Raw genomic sequence first — 13,448 nt, 5'->3', positions numbered from 1 at the left:
ATATTTAAATGAATGGACTTCTTACCTGCAAAATTTTGCAGAGCAACAGTAAATGTGATTTAAAAATATATAATAATAATTAGCATGGATCACGCATGCTCGAATTTTTTTTTTGTCTCATTGATTATTAAACACTATTCCCTTTGCAGCAGATGTTCATAAAGCATAATCCAAATGCACAAACACACACACGTGTTTGAGGGGTGTGTCAACAGTTCACCCTCTCACACCACAGATGCTTGATCCCTCTACTCCACAACAATGCAGCAAAGCTCTCCAAGTTTGACCCTTCTCTGTGAATGGTTGTCTTGCCAACAGCCAGCGCAGCAGATGCTGAGAAGTCTACCAGACTCTGAAACCCTTTGACCCTCTCTGTGGGTTTTCCCACCAAGGGAGTGAAGCTGATTAAGCATTGTCTTTTGTAGCTTAACCTCAGAAGTACTAGATGGTTATTGCATTTGAAAATCACAGCCCTGTTAAACAAGACCAACAGGAAGTGGGTAGTCCTTATGATACAGCCAGCCATTAGTGACCAATGTGCTATAACGTAGTAGTAATGGGCTCATAGAGTTCATATGCAGTTGAGTATGTGGGTGACAGTGATGTTCTGTGGGTTTGTGGTGCAGATACAGAGAGCTGGTGGACACCATCTTCACCGACAGGAAGAAAGCATCAGCAGAGGAGAAGTGCCGGCACATTCTGCAGCATTGCAAACTCCAGGGCTGGCAGGTGAGTTACCAAAGATGTCTACAGAGCTTTAGGGAAACACTCATAAGGGGCAGAGATGCTCTGTTCTGAAACTAGTGAGCATGGATTAGAGAGACAGGATTTTAAGGCATCACAGTCAAAGGTAGGTGTTCTAAGTTACTTCGTTTTTTTTCCAAATTATAAACCAGCATCACATTCTAGAATGTATTATGACAATATAATTAAAATCCAAGTGGCAGATGAGTGATTTTGATTCTTGATCTTAATTTTAATCTCATATTCCTTTGAATACTACTAAGATATTTAAAGATATACTATTTTACACAACATATACAGTATGTGTGCTTCGTATTTGTGCCATTAGCATCATGCTATCATCAAACTCTGTTGAACTCAATTGTAAGTTGAGACCGAGCGGCGGTCTTCCGGTCTCTCTCGTGAAACCACCACGGAATTGACTAAAACTGCAATTCATCGATTGGCTCCAAAAGGGAGTCAGTCCCATAGACTCCCCATGTTAAAATGCCCAACTTTACACCAGTTCTATATAGGTGATTTTCGATTTTCTGGGAGTGACGCTCGGTGATGCGCTGCCAAGATGGCGTTTGCCCACTCTGCCCACTTTGAGCTTCAAAAACGCTCTTCAGAAATCTAAGGGTGACGTCACAAACACTAAGTCCATGTTTTTATAGAGTCTATGGTTGAGACTCATGTGATGTACTGTTATTTGGTAATTATGTTACATATCAATTATGATACTGTCTTAGCAGTCATTTTGAGAATCAATTTACTCCATTTTTCTTTTGCATGTTTCTGCTAAAGAAAAGATTTCAGATAAAGGTCACACATGGAATTAAGTCAAATGCATTTTAACCTGGTTAAGTAAAATGAACATTTTGAGTAAATACTTTTTAAAATTTATCTTAAAATTATACATAAATGTTTACTTGCCACAGCAGTGACATTAACTGTAACGTTCATCGAATGAACCTGCAAACTCCACAATCTTAATACAACATAATACAATCTAACCACAATCTCCACAAAAAGAAAAATGTCCCAAATAAGTGAACATTAAACACAAACATGTCTTTCCTTTTACTCAAAAATTCATAAAATAACATGTAGTTTTATTATTTTCTACCCAATTCAGAAATATGTAAATGTATTTGCTGTGAACTAAAAATCTATCCATGTAGTTTCAGTCAATGCGATGATTCAACAACAAAGTGGATTAAGTAAACTTTAATTTGACATATTTAAGTGGGCTGTACAAAATTTAATTATGTTGTGATCATATGTTCAGCAATTGTGTTGCTTTACCTGATTTCAAGTAAATTGGACAAGCAGCAAAAATCTTTTTTCCCATGTATATATGTAGTAGGCAGCAAACTTGATTTTGGAACAGAGTTAATGTGATTACCTATCTCTCTTCCTCTTTTCTTCTCTTGTTCAGATGGGGAACAGTAAGGTTTTCTTGAGATACTGGCAGGCCGATCACCTTAATGACCGCTGCCATCAACTGCACAGGAAGATTATTGTCTGTCAGAAAGGTAAATTGATCGGCAGAGACTGTGTGGTCATACTGTATGATCTGTCACTAGGCTCATATTTTTACTTAATCTTGTGTGTGTGTGTGTGTGTGTGATTCAGTGGTGCGTGGCTGGTTGGCCAGACAATGTGCACGTCGCAGGCTCACATCTCGGCAGAAGGAGCAGTGTAACATCCAACGGTTCCTGCAAGGAGCAGAGGACTTGGGCATGCGTGCTTACGACAGCCTGGTCATCCAAAACGCAGCAGATATTGCACGAGAGAACGACCGCCTCCGTGGTCACATCAGTGCTCCTCCACTGGGCGAAAGACCAGAACCTGTGGGGAAAGAAGAAGACTCGCCCAAGAGGTGAAACTTATAGCAGAGAATGTGTTACTTTTTAACTACCCATGAAATGTCTTTTTACAATACACAAATCTCAATTTAAAGTTATTCTCAATTATTAAAATAGCGCTCCTGTCTCTATTTTTTTTTTTTTATTAGTTCTAAAAAATAAAATACATATCAAGGAAATAATAATATTCATATTGGTGTCACTTAGAGGATCTAATAATATTCATATTGGTGTCACTTAGAGGATCTCTAACATGAAATCTTGTTTTGTCTGCTGAAATTCAATCAGATGTGGCATTTCAGATGCATCTTATAGGATTATATTAGACACCCTAATTTTTTAAATTATATTGAAGTATCTGATTAAATCCAAAACGGGCCTTTTCCACTTGGGTTTGAGGAATCTATAAAAATTCATGGGAGGTTTTATTGGTTCTCCTTGTTCTCCCTTTGCAAACAAAATGGGAACAGAATGCGCCTTAGTTTGCCACTGATGTCAGAATTACTGGCAATTTTTTAGATGTTAGTGGGAATTTAGCAAAAAGGAAGCCTGATCTCAGGTTAGTTGTAGATACTATTAACGGTGGAACATACAGTACGTACTACCATCTCCATCTGAAAAAATCTGCAAACTGCAAGGTTAGATCTGCCTATTCAATTGATATTCAGTACCCAAAACTGATTCCAAAGGCAAAAAAAATAATATATATATATATATATATATATATATATATATATATATATATATATATATATATATATATATATATATTTATGTAGAAATTAGGCACAAGCAACTGTCTGACACAATGCAACAGTTGCCAAGGAAGTGCTGATCAGTATCATTGGAAGGGAATATATTCACACAAGCATAAACACAGGTGTATTTGGGTGGCCATTGTCATCAACAGTACCTCAGTCATTCTGCAATGACCATCTGCTATTATGAAAGGGATGGGCTTCTTGTTCTTTAAAACACGCACACACATTTATCACATACATTCACTTTTAGCATCACAAATGATGGAGGTGCAGGCGATTGAGTGATTAGGGTTTCATAGCTAATCTAGATGTGGTAAACGTAAACAGTGAGGAGCTCCATACTGCTAATCAGAGAGAGATAAGACCCACCCCACTCTGGGTTGCTGAAATCTCCTTAGGCTTTTAAGTCACTGTAACCCCTCACCTCCCCCTGTTCCCCAAATACCATCCACCCCAATACTCAATCGCCTTTCCTGCGAGAACAACAGATGGCACGCCCAGATTATAGGGGAAATATCAAACAAGAGTGTGCTTGTCACATTAGAGTATAACAGGAATCAGCTTAGATCAGCAATGTAAATAATCTTTTCAGGCTTTCTGTATATCATAGAGTTTAGAATCATAATGCGATGCTAATTTGTTGCTATCGTTTACTGGTATCAAGGAAAAAAATTAAAATGAGTAGTCTCTGTGTCTTTACTACTAATGGTTTACGAATAGTTAATACAAAGTGGTTAGCTCTTGTGTATGTATATATAATTGTTTAACCATGTCACTATGCCCCCAGACTACCATGAGGTACCACTTTATGTGTATCAATTTGATCTGCATATCATGTAATTATTAAAGGTTGCATTTTACTCAATTGATAAGCCTAGTAATTTATTTTATCTTATTGTTAAGGAAACACCCATTCCAGTTAGTGTAGTGTAATGAAATCTTAGCCCAGAAATGAATGGACAGCCTGACATTGGTGTATTGATTTTATGAAGGTTGAGGCTGATCCTCCCACAAATGGCTGCTTAGGACCTTCACTACCCATCATACATTGAGACAGGACATATGCTTCTAGTCTGATAGTGAGTTAATGATTGAAATCATGAACATATGAATGAATAATGATTTGCTAGATTGGTGAGTGGGGGGGGGGGGTACCAGGGTAATAACAGTCATGACTAATTACAGAAATGGCACTAGAAATCTTATTTCCACCAGCAGTTGTACCATTTGAATATGCTGAATTATTCATCCCATCCTTTTGTTTAGGGCTGTTGAAAAAAGTGGGAGGGTTAATGATGTGGCGGGCCGTGGGGGGAACAGACCACTCCGGCATTTCCGTTCCAGCTCTGTGCCTCTACCCCTGGTTATGGACAGCTTGGTACACTCCAGCATTGGGACATTAATCAAAGCAGCCCTTCAGCCTGCTCCACACTCCACTGAGGAGGGAAATGGAGGGAGCCTCTCCTCCCCACGAAAACAACCTCCTCCCAAACCCAAACGAGACCCTAATACACGTCTGAGTGCATCTTATGAGGCAGTGAGTGCAGGGCTGAGTATTGCACCCAAAGACAGCCCTGCTGAGGGTCACACCTCTCCATCTGGAAGCCCACCAAAAACCCAGCTCTCTCCTTCTGATCGTACGTATAAATATGAAATCAAACATTCACTGCATGTCCAAAAGTATGTGGACACCCTCTTCTATTATACATGATGTATTGACCTGAACAAAGCCTAAACCTGAATCCCGCTGATTTACCTTCGTAAGACAGACCGCACATGCAACATTAAGGTTTATCCTCACTGATGCACTTGTGTCAGAATGAGTGCAATACTTGCATCCCTATTTCAGCATCTAGTGTTAAAACCTTTCCTGAAGAGTGCAAGGAGAATTAATGACAGTGGTTTCAATATAATAAATGTAGATTAAATATTAATTAATTGTAAATACAATGTAGGTGTGGTATTCAGATGTCCACATACTTTTGGGCATATACGTTTCATGCAACACAGAACTAAATGTTTTGATCTGCTTCAATATTGAGAATTGTTCATGGCATTCCGGTAAAAAGCTTTTCCCTTTCCTTCCAAAACCATCTATCATCCCACTACACCACCAGCTCTTTCTAAACCTCGCCCTCACAGTGATGACTACAGTACCATGAAGAAAATCCCACCCCCCAAGCCCAAGCGCAGCCCTAATACTAAACTGACAGGCTCCTATGAGGAGATCTCTGTACCTTCTCCTGCTCGGCCCACGGACATGAAACTTATGAGCCTGTTACGAGGTGGCTACTGCTTGGGCCTCATCCAGCGGGCAGCATCTGCAGATGGCCCCCATTCTTCTGTGCTAAGCCTATACCCCTGCCAGGATGAGGAGGATGTGTATATTGAGATGGTGGGGGCCTCAAGAGCCCTAAGCCTGGCAGACTCCCACAGTCCAGAACTGGGAGAGGCGGTATACGAGGAAATGAAGTACTTCCCACCTGATGAGGTGGGTTCAGTTCCAGTGGTTAAGCCTGAAGCTGTCAATCTCACTACCACTATCCTACCTGCCCCAGTGCTGGAAATCAAAAGGCCTGTGACTTTGATGGAACACTCTGGCACACTCGCGGGAAAGCAGCAAGGCAAAGATGGGACAGCATGTGACATTCCAGCTCCATTCCCCAACCTCCTTCCACATCGTCCCCCACTTCTAGTCTTCCCTCCATCTCCTGTCACCTGCTCTCCTGCCTCGGATGAGTCCCCCCTTACACCTTTGGAGGTGAAGAAGCTGCCAGTGTTCGAGACCAATCTCAATTACACCAGCCAGGATGGGGGCAGCCCACTCTCACCACAGTATACACGACAAAGAGCTGACTCCTCACCGAGTCTTTCCGTTTTAATGCCAGACAAATCTACACCACCCTTGACTCCTCCTCCCCCTCCAGCAGCACTTCCACCTCCTTACCGTCCCCCATCCCACTTCCCCTTCCCCCCTGAACCAAACGTCTTGGCCCTGACCCGTGCAGCTTCTGTGGCCACCACCGATTCCCCCAAAGTCTCCCATAAAATAGGACACAGTCTGGCAGAGACACCCCCAAGCAATTCCAAACCTCCCTTCTCCCCAGTAAAGACCTCGAGGCCAGAGCCCCGCAGAGCTCACTCCTGCTCCTCCTCACCTCTGCTTTTCAACCCTGCCAATGGAAGACCCCTCACCAGCCCTCTAGATGAGCTCAACACAATTTTTAGCTCAGGGCGCAGCCTTCTTCGCAAGTCCACCACTGGAAGAAAGATCCGTGACAGCGGTGAGTGAGGGTGTGTGCATGTGTTTGGGTACATGTGTTCTGAAGGTGTTGTTAGTAATTCCAGTGCCATTTTTGGCACCAAAAGGAGTTGCATACATGAATGGCCATGCAGGTCTCTCAAGCACTTTGTCTATAGTTGTGCCAGTGTTGGACCACGTCAGGGCTCAACAAAATCAATGATGAAAGTGCCACAGAGTGACAGTATTTCAACCTTTTGCTGAAATCTTTTGTGTTTCACAGTAGAAACAAAGTCATACAGATTTGAAATGAGGGTGAGTAAATAGCTTTATCAATTTAAGTCTAGTTTCAATCAGTTAGAAAAAAGTTTCTATCACAGATTTGCACAAAACCTTTGCAATATTTTATAAATGTCAATAAAAAACTTTGGTGAAATGATGATGTTTCCATTAACCAATGTAATACAAAAAATTGTTTTAGGGTTACGTATATTGCTTTTGCGAGCACAGACGTGTTGCAGCATGGCTGGTATAAACACAAGCATTGGCTAGAGTGGCCACATCTGAGCCGTAATGTGCCACAGACGTGTGCAGCGTAAATAAGTGGTTATCGACGCATTAATGGCAATAAAATCTGCTTATTCTTGAGAGCGGCCTCATATGAGGTGTTTCTTGGAGGTTATAGTACATTAAAGAATGCTTGTGATTTTTATTTACACCAGCTGACCTGTAAATGTGGAAAAACTGTTTATATTGCAGTTTTGCAAAATATTCCTTTTTCATTTTGCCTGAAAAACCACCTTATGTGAGCTCATTTTTTATTTTTTTATTTTTTTATATATATAGGAGTTTTTGTGAAATTTACGTTACCATTGGACGAATTTTCAATTTTCACAGTTTGAAGGGTAATAGAAACATTTCTGTGTGAACTATCCTTTTAAACTGTTGTATTGCATGCTCCAGAGACATGAATCACAGATTTGTCTTGAATCACAGATTTTTATAGCTCATCAAAAGGAGTTTAGCTCACCAGCACACATGGTCATGCTTAATTTGCTGGAGGAGCATAAAAATAGTCTGGTCAAATTATAGAAACTTTCCCAGCACTCTTCTGGTTAAATGTAATCTCATATAAGTGGTTACTGAAAGGCATGTCCTGTTTAGTAGGTTTTTTTTTTTGACAATGAGGTCAGTACTGATAAAACAGACATTTTCCATAAAACCTCAGTGTTCTCTCTCAGAAACCCATTCTGATGCAGGCAGAGTGTTTATGTATGATGGACGTTTAGGCTGTATTTTGCATCTGCTCTGGATCACTTTTACAGATTGACAAAATCTTTATGCAACAACTACCCTTAAATGCTTCTACACTATGGGCCCGAATCTGGAATGGTGTTCTGGCATCTTTATTTATTTTTATTGTGAACTAATATATAATGCACATTAAAGACATTTCCATTTTAGGAAAAGAGCATTAAATGTCACATTAAAATAAGATAATTTGATTAGAAAGCATTCTTAGGAAGGATGTTGGGTGTACGTGCCAGTTTAGTTCACATGCTATGTCTAACACGGTTTCCCTCGCCTCGTCCTCTTAACCTTTGTATTTAATTAAAGATGGTTTATCTACTCCCATCATGAATTTATGAGCATGGATCCTATATGACCCTGACCCACATGTGCTTGTGTGCAAAATAAGTGTAATAAGACCTACAATGTTGCTTCACAAATGTGCAAATGACAAGTTTAATCTAAATATCTTAGTCCATGATTGGTTACATCTAAAGGACACCATGGACAGGCATGTGCACACGTAGACGTCAAAGGGGGCTTGAGCACCTGCCCTTTTTCTTCCCCAAGTGAAAGTGCCCTTTTTTTCTGGGAAGTGTTTTTTTATTTTTTTTTAATAAATGAATATAAATGTGTGTGTGTGTGTTGCTGTTTGCTCACAGCTTTCTTTGTCAAACAAATAAAATAAAAAAATCATAATATCAGGTCAGGTCAGGAAATGTTGAGACAATGTCGATGCCTTTATCCCTCCACGTTTCCGTGTCTCCGCAGCACAGCAGTGTAGCACACACGGATCAGCACATGCACATCACTGACATGCAGAGAGCCGCAGAAGTAAAGCGGATATAAAAAAAAAATATTGAGATATATTTTGTCAGTATCGTACACCACTAATATTTTAAACGTTTTGTTTAAGAAAAAATGTAATATGAGAAGTGTATTTTATCCACGTAAGTCTGTGCCCCTCAGCATGTCTGTGCACATCCCTGACCATGGAGGCCAGTATTTGTTTTACTTTTTTTTTTTGAGAATCAGTTGTATGCAATCTGTTTATATGCATCACCAAGATCACGAAAGATCAATACAATAAACTTAGCAACCACTATGACTAATTGCATCAATCAGAAGCAGATATTTTTAAACTATATATGGGTCTAAAGCAAAGATTATTTTAACAATGTGGACTCTCCTTTGATTGCAATGAATGATTGAGATATCTAGTTTGTTCATTTCATGTGTAACAATATTTTCTGGGATGTTATGGAGACATAATCAATGAGCTTTAATTACTGGGTAACTTTTTTTCTGTCTCTCTCTGTCTTGATTCAGTTTAGTGTAAAGGGCACAGGGTGTATTAGCTCCAGTCACATAAATATTACATGGAAAAGAGATGATGTAGCTATGAAATATTAAATATCAAAGTCTTCCGCTCTGCTGACGGATGTGAAACCCTGCAATGTGTGTGAATCCCCATATTACAATGTGTGTGTGTGTGTGTGTGTGTGTGTGTGTGTGTGTGTGTGTGTTTGCACGTCTTAGGACACACTCAGTGTCAAATTACTTCTCGCATTAATGTACGTTCATGACTGTGTGTGAAATGAACAAACATTAATCTGTCATAATGTTTGTGTTAGTGTCATGCTTGAGAAATATTTCAAAGCATGTCTGCAATACAACATTTCTGCATGCTACATTGCACCTTTTAAGATTAGGTGTTATAAAGCCCTTATATTTTGATTTATAATAAAAAAAAATTATATATATATATATATATATATATATATATATATATATATATATATATATATATATATATATATATATATATATATATATATATATTAGTGCTGTCAACGTTAACGCGTTAACGCATGCGATTAGTTTTTGTCTGGTTTAACGTGTCAAAATATTTAACGCAATTAACGCAGCATCCGTATTCTCTGCCATCCGTTGGCTAGCTTTACATTATATGATCACGCTCTTATTCATTTAAATGCTTTTAAACATTTCAAGCGCGGCAAGACAAAAGAGAATGCGCTGTCTGTGAATGCCCTTATGTGACACATACACACGTACACACACACACACACACACACACACAATGCATAGACAGGGCGCCAGAATTCAGTTCTCTTAAGCGCTTGAACTAACAATAAACATCCCAAAGTGCCAGTTTTGTCGATTATCCTCATAAGAGCAATCTTAAATGATTTATATAAAGTCTAAAATGAACAAAAAGAGTTGTGAGAGAATGAGGCGAGATCCATAGACAGTATATAAACGGTGAGATCCGCGTGTCTGTCTGCTCTTAAAGGGACAGCAGCCAATAAAGCTTCCTGTCAGTAAAGTTAAAGAACAAAGGGAACAGAGAAAATGACTCGCTGCTCTTGACTAAATAACTTTTGTAGCTTTAATAAGGATTAACTATTTAATTTATAGTTTATGCAGTGCAGACTGCATATAACTTTGATAACTTTATTAAATTTCTGTATATTTCCTAACTGTTAAGACAGGAAGGGCAGGAGTAAACATGACATTTATTGTGGGTTTATGTTAGCATTGTTTTAAGTTTACTTAAATTAATAACTGTTATATTTTTGAAGCCTAATAATAAATGTAAAAAACAAAAAAAAAAAATCAGTAGCTGTATTAATATCAGTAATACTGGCCTTCATTCATAAAAAGATGCCATTTAAACACACGTCTTTATGTTGTTTCTACATTAATTTGATTAACTGTGAAATTATTACATTAAAAAATATATTAAAAACGTACAAAAACATTCCTTTTTTTATTGCGATTAATTGCGATTAATCACAGAAAAAATGTGTGATTCATCTAGTTAAAGTTTTTAATCGATTGACAGCACTTATATATATATATATATATATATATATATATATATATATATATATATATTATTTAATCTTGTCTAGTTATCTTTCTCTGTTGTTGTTGTTGTTGTTCTTTAATGCTTTAATTTATATGCCCATTAATATATTAAATACATCAATACTTTTCACATTGCAGTAAAGAAATGTATAAGATTCTAAAAAAAAAAAAAAAAAGATTATATTTCAAATGAATGCTGTTCTTTTAAACTTTATATTTGTCAAAGAACCCAGAAAAAAATTGTATCATGATTTTCATAGAAAAATTAAGCAGCACAACTGAGTCAAAAGTGTTTCTTGATCACCAACTCAATAATTATATCTGAAACATCATTCGACACTGAAGAATGGAGCAAAGATGCTGAAAATTCAGCTTTGCATTTCAGGACAGGAGTAAATTTTTAAAATATATTACAATAGAAAAGTTATTTTGTACTGTAGATATAAAAGTTTGATTTAATTATTCCTAATCTTTAAAACAAATATTTATTATTTATGATGGAGGGGAAAAATAAGAATTTCACTTAGCTATTATGTTGATAGTTATGGAAGCATATGGGTAGCTAAATTAATTTTGAAATGTAATATGCAAAATGACAATGCAATATGTAAAATGGCAATGTATTTCTTTATTTAAATTAAAATTTCCCCCTACATATGTGCATTTAGTGTAAAATAAAAATGAAAATTCAATTTAATAATGTGCATTTGCCATTTCCTACACTTGTTTTATTATGTAAATAAAAAACATATTTTAATGCTTTTAAGTTGCAAAATTAAAATTAAAATTGTATTACCCAAATTGATTAGATATGTTTAACATGTCCAAGCAAAAACTACCGCAAAATTATTAACTTTTATTTTTCTTAAATGCATTGACACTTATACTTAAAAGGTCTGAATTGCATTTCCATTAAATACCCTGCGATCAGTGTAGACTAGTCAATGCGGATAAAAAAAAAAAAATTCATCCCGAGCCGATCAACCTGTCAATCATTACATCAAGGCGAGGTGAGGCAACGACGCACATTAGGTCAATATTCCCCATTAACTAAACTCTTTTCACCTACCTTGACATCTCTCACTGTTTTACACTCCGGTTGATGCACATAAGAAAACAGACAGTGCAGTTCTACACTTATTTACTTGCCACCTTACACTGTGGCTACATCGGACATGAGAGTTGTCATGTCGCATCGCGCTGCATCCAGTGAAGATAGCATCGTTGATTATAATGGGTTCAATACTTTTGTTTCTCGTGCTGCTTGCATCTGGTGTAGATATAGTTTTGCCTTCCAACTTAATTTGAAATAAAATATTTTTAAAGACATATCATTTATACATCAGTGCTCGTATACATTACGTGGTCATAATTGCCAACCTCAAGTGTAAAGCAATGGGACTGTTTTCCTCATGTGAATATATAAGGTAGTGTCAGTAGGGGTCCCAGACACAAAGCTGCAGTTAATGAATCTCTGATAACCCCAGACGCTGGCTGTAAAGTTAGATGCTCATGACATGAGTGAGAGCATGCTGTAATGGAAACAGGGCTTTAAAGGGGCAGCTGACCCCTGTGCTATATCCATCCCTGTGGCGGTCAGATCCAAGCAGGCACACATGCCATAAGGCTTAAACACCCCCCTCCGTTCTTCCGTTCTCCCTGCTGTCAACGTCATTGCTAGACTCAATCATTCCCGTAATTCCTGGCCAGAGCAGCTGCAGATGCCCCTCCAGAAACTTTAGTGACTCAAGGTGGCAGGTGTTAACTTGCATGTCACTTCCTCACCTTTTTTGTCATAAACTGGGAACACATAGATCGATGGTTGTGGTTAGATGGTCTGTGGGACCTCATGCTGTGCTGAAGCATAGGTTAGACTGGCGAATCAGTATACTGTACTTATTAAATGTTTTTCTTCATTTTTTTTTCATAGGACTTTCAAATTCCAATATTAACCTGCCAGGTCGAGAGGATCAAGGACCCATCTCTCCGTCAGCACAGTTGCAGGACAAAAACGCCAACAACCACACCTCTCCCAACTCTTCGAACCCTGCACCCATTGAGAATGGCAACCAGATCTCTAATGGTAATGGCACACAAGAGGTTAAGGGTGATGAAGCTTGTAAAGACTGCACACCAAACACTGGATCTCATTTGTTAATATACATGTTTTACAAATCATTTGCAATTGCATGTTTCAAAGCATTCAAACCAACAAAGATCACACGTACTAAAATATATATATATTTTTTTTTTTTATTTATTTTTTTTTTTTTTTTGATTGATTGATTGATTGATTGATTCACAAAAATAACTGGTTTGTATTCCAAATCACTTGTTTGTGAATCCGACAACATTGCTTATTACTTTGTGTATTATATATATTTACCTAATTTATAATAATAATCAACATGTTCTTCAACATTAAATGAGGGTAGGAATAAATATTGAAAATTTGTTCTAATGTAAATCTGACTGAGGTTCTCAAGAACATTGTCTGGCCACGTAAATAAGACTTGTATGCACTTATTCGTGATGAGACCCATTATCACTCGGGTGAAAATGTTAGATCACATAGTCTTTCTCTACATGACTTTATAAATGTGATCAAGAGCAGAGGAGGCTAACCCCACAGCACCCCACAATCCCATGTTACATTAAGCCATTGTACGT

General features: G+C 37.9%; 1 protein-coding gene across 4 annotated transcripts in view; it reads left to right on the top strand.

The window, feature by feature from the left end:
- LOC132094980 (unconventional myosin-XVI-like) overlaps window positions 1-13,448 on the top strand; it is a 250,673-nt gene that overhangs the window by 208,608 nt on the left and 28,617 nt on the right. For all 4 annotated transcript variants that reach the window (XM_059499687.1, XM_059499688.1, XM_059499686.1 and 1 more), the window contains exons 28-33: window positions 627-729; window positions 2,165-2,261; window positions 2,362-2,608; window positions 4,622-4,992; window positions 5,473-6,639; window positions 12,709-12,861. In XM_059499687.1, the coding sequence (XP_059355670.1) occupies window positions 627-729; window positions 2,165-2,261; window positions 2,362-2,608; window positions 4,622-4,992; window positions 5,473-6,639; window positions 12,709-12,861 (2,138 nt within the window). The remainder of the gene's footprint in view (window positions 1-626; window positions 730-2,164; window positions 2,262-2,361; window positions 2,609-4,621; window positions 4,993-5,472; window positions 6,640-12,708; window positions 12,862-13,448) is intronic.

This window comes from Carassius carassius, chromosome 19 (genome assembly GCF_963082965.1).
Source record: "Carassius carassius chromosome 19, fCarCar2.1, whole genome shotgun sequence".
In the NCBI taxonomy this organism is placed as follows: domain Eukaryota; kingdom Metazoa; phylum Chordata; class Actinopteri; order Cypriniformes; family Cyprinidae; genus Carassius; species Carassius carassius.
This window is presented reverse-complemented; position numbering and strand designations above follow the sequence as displayed.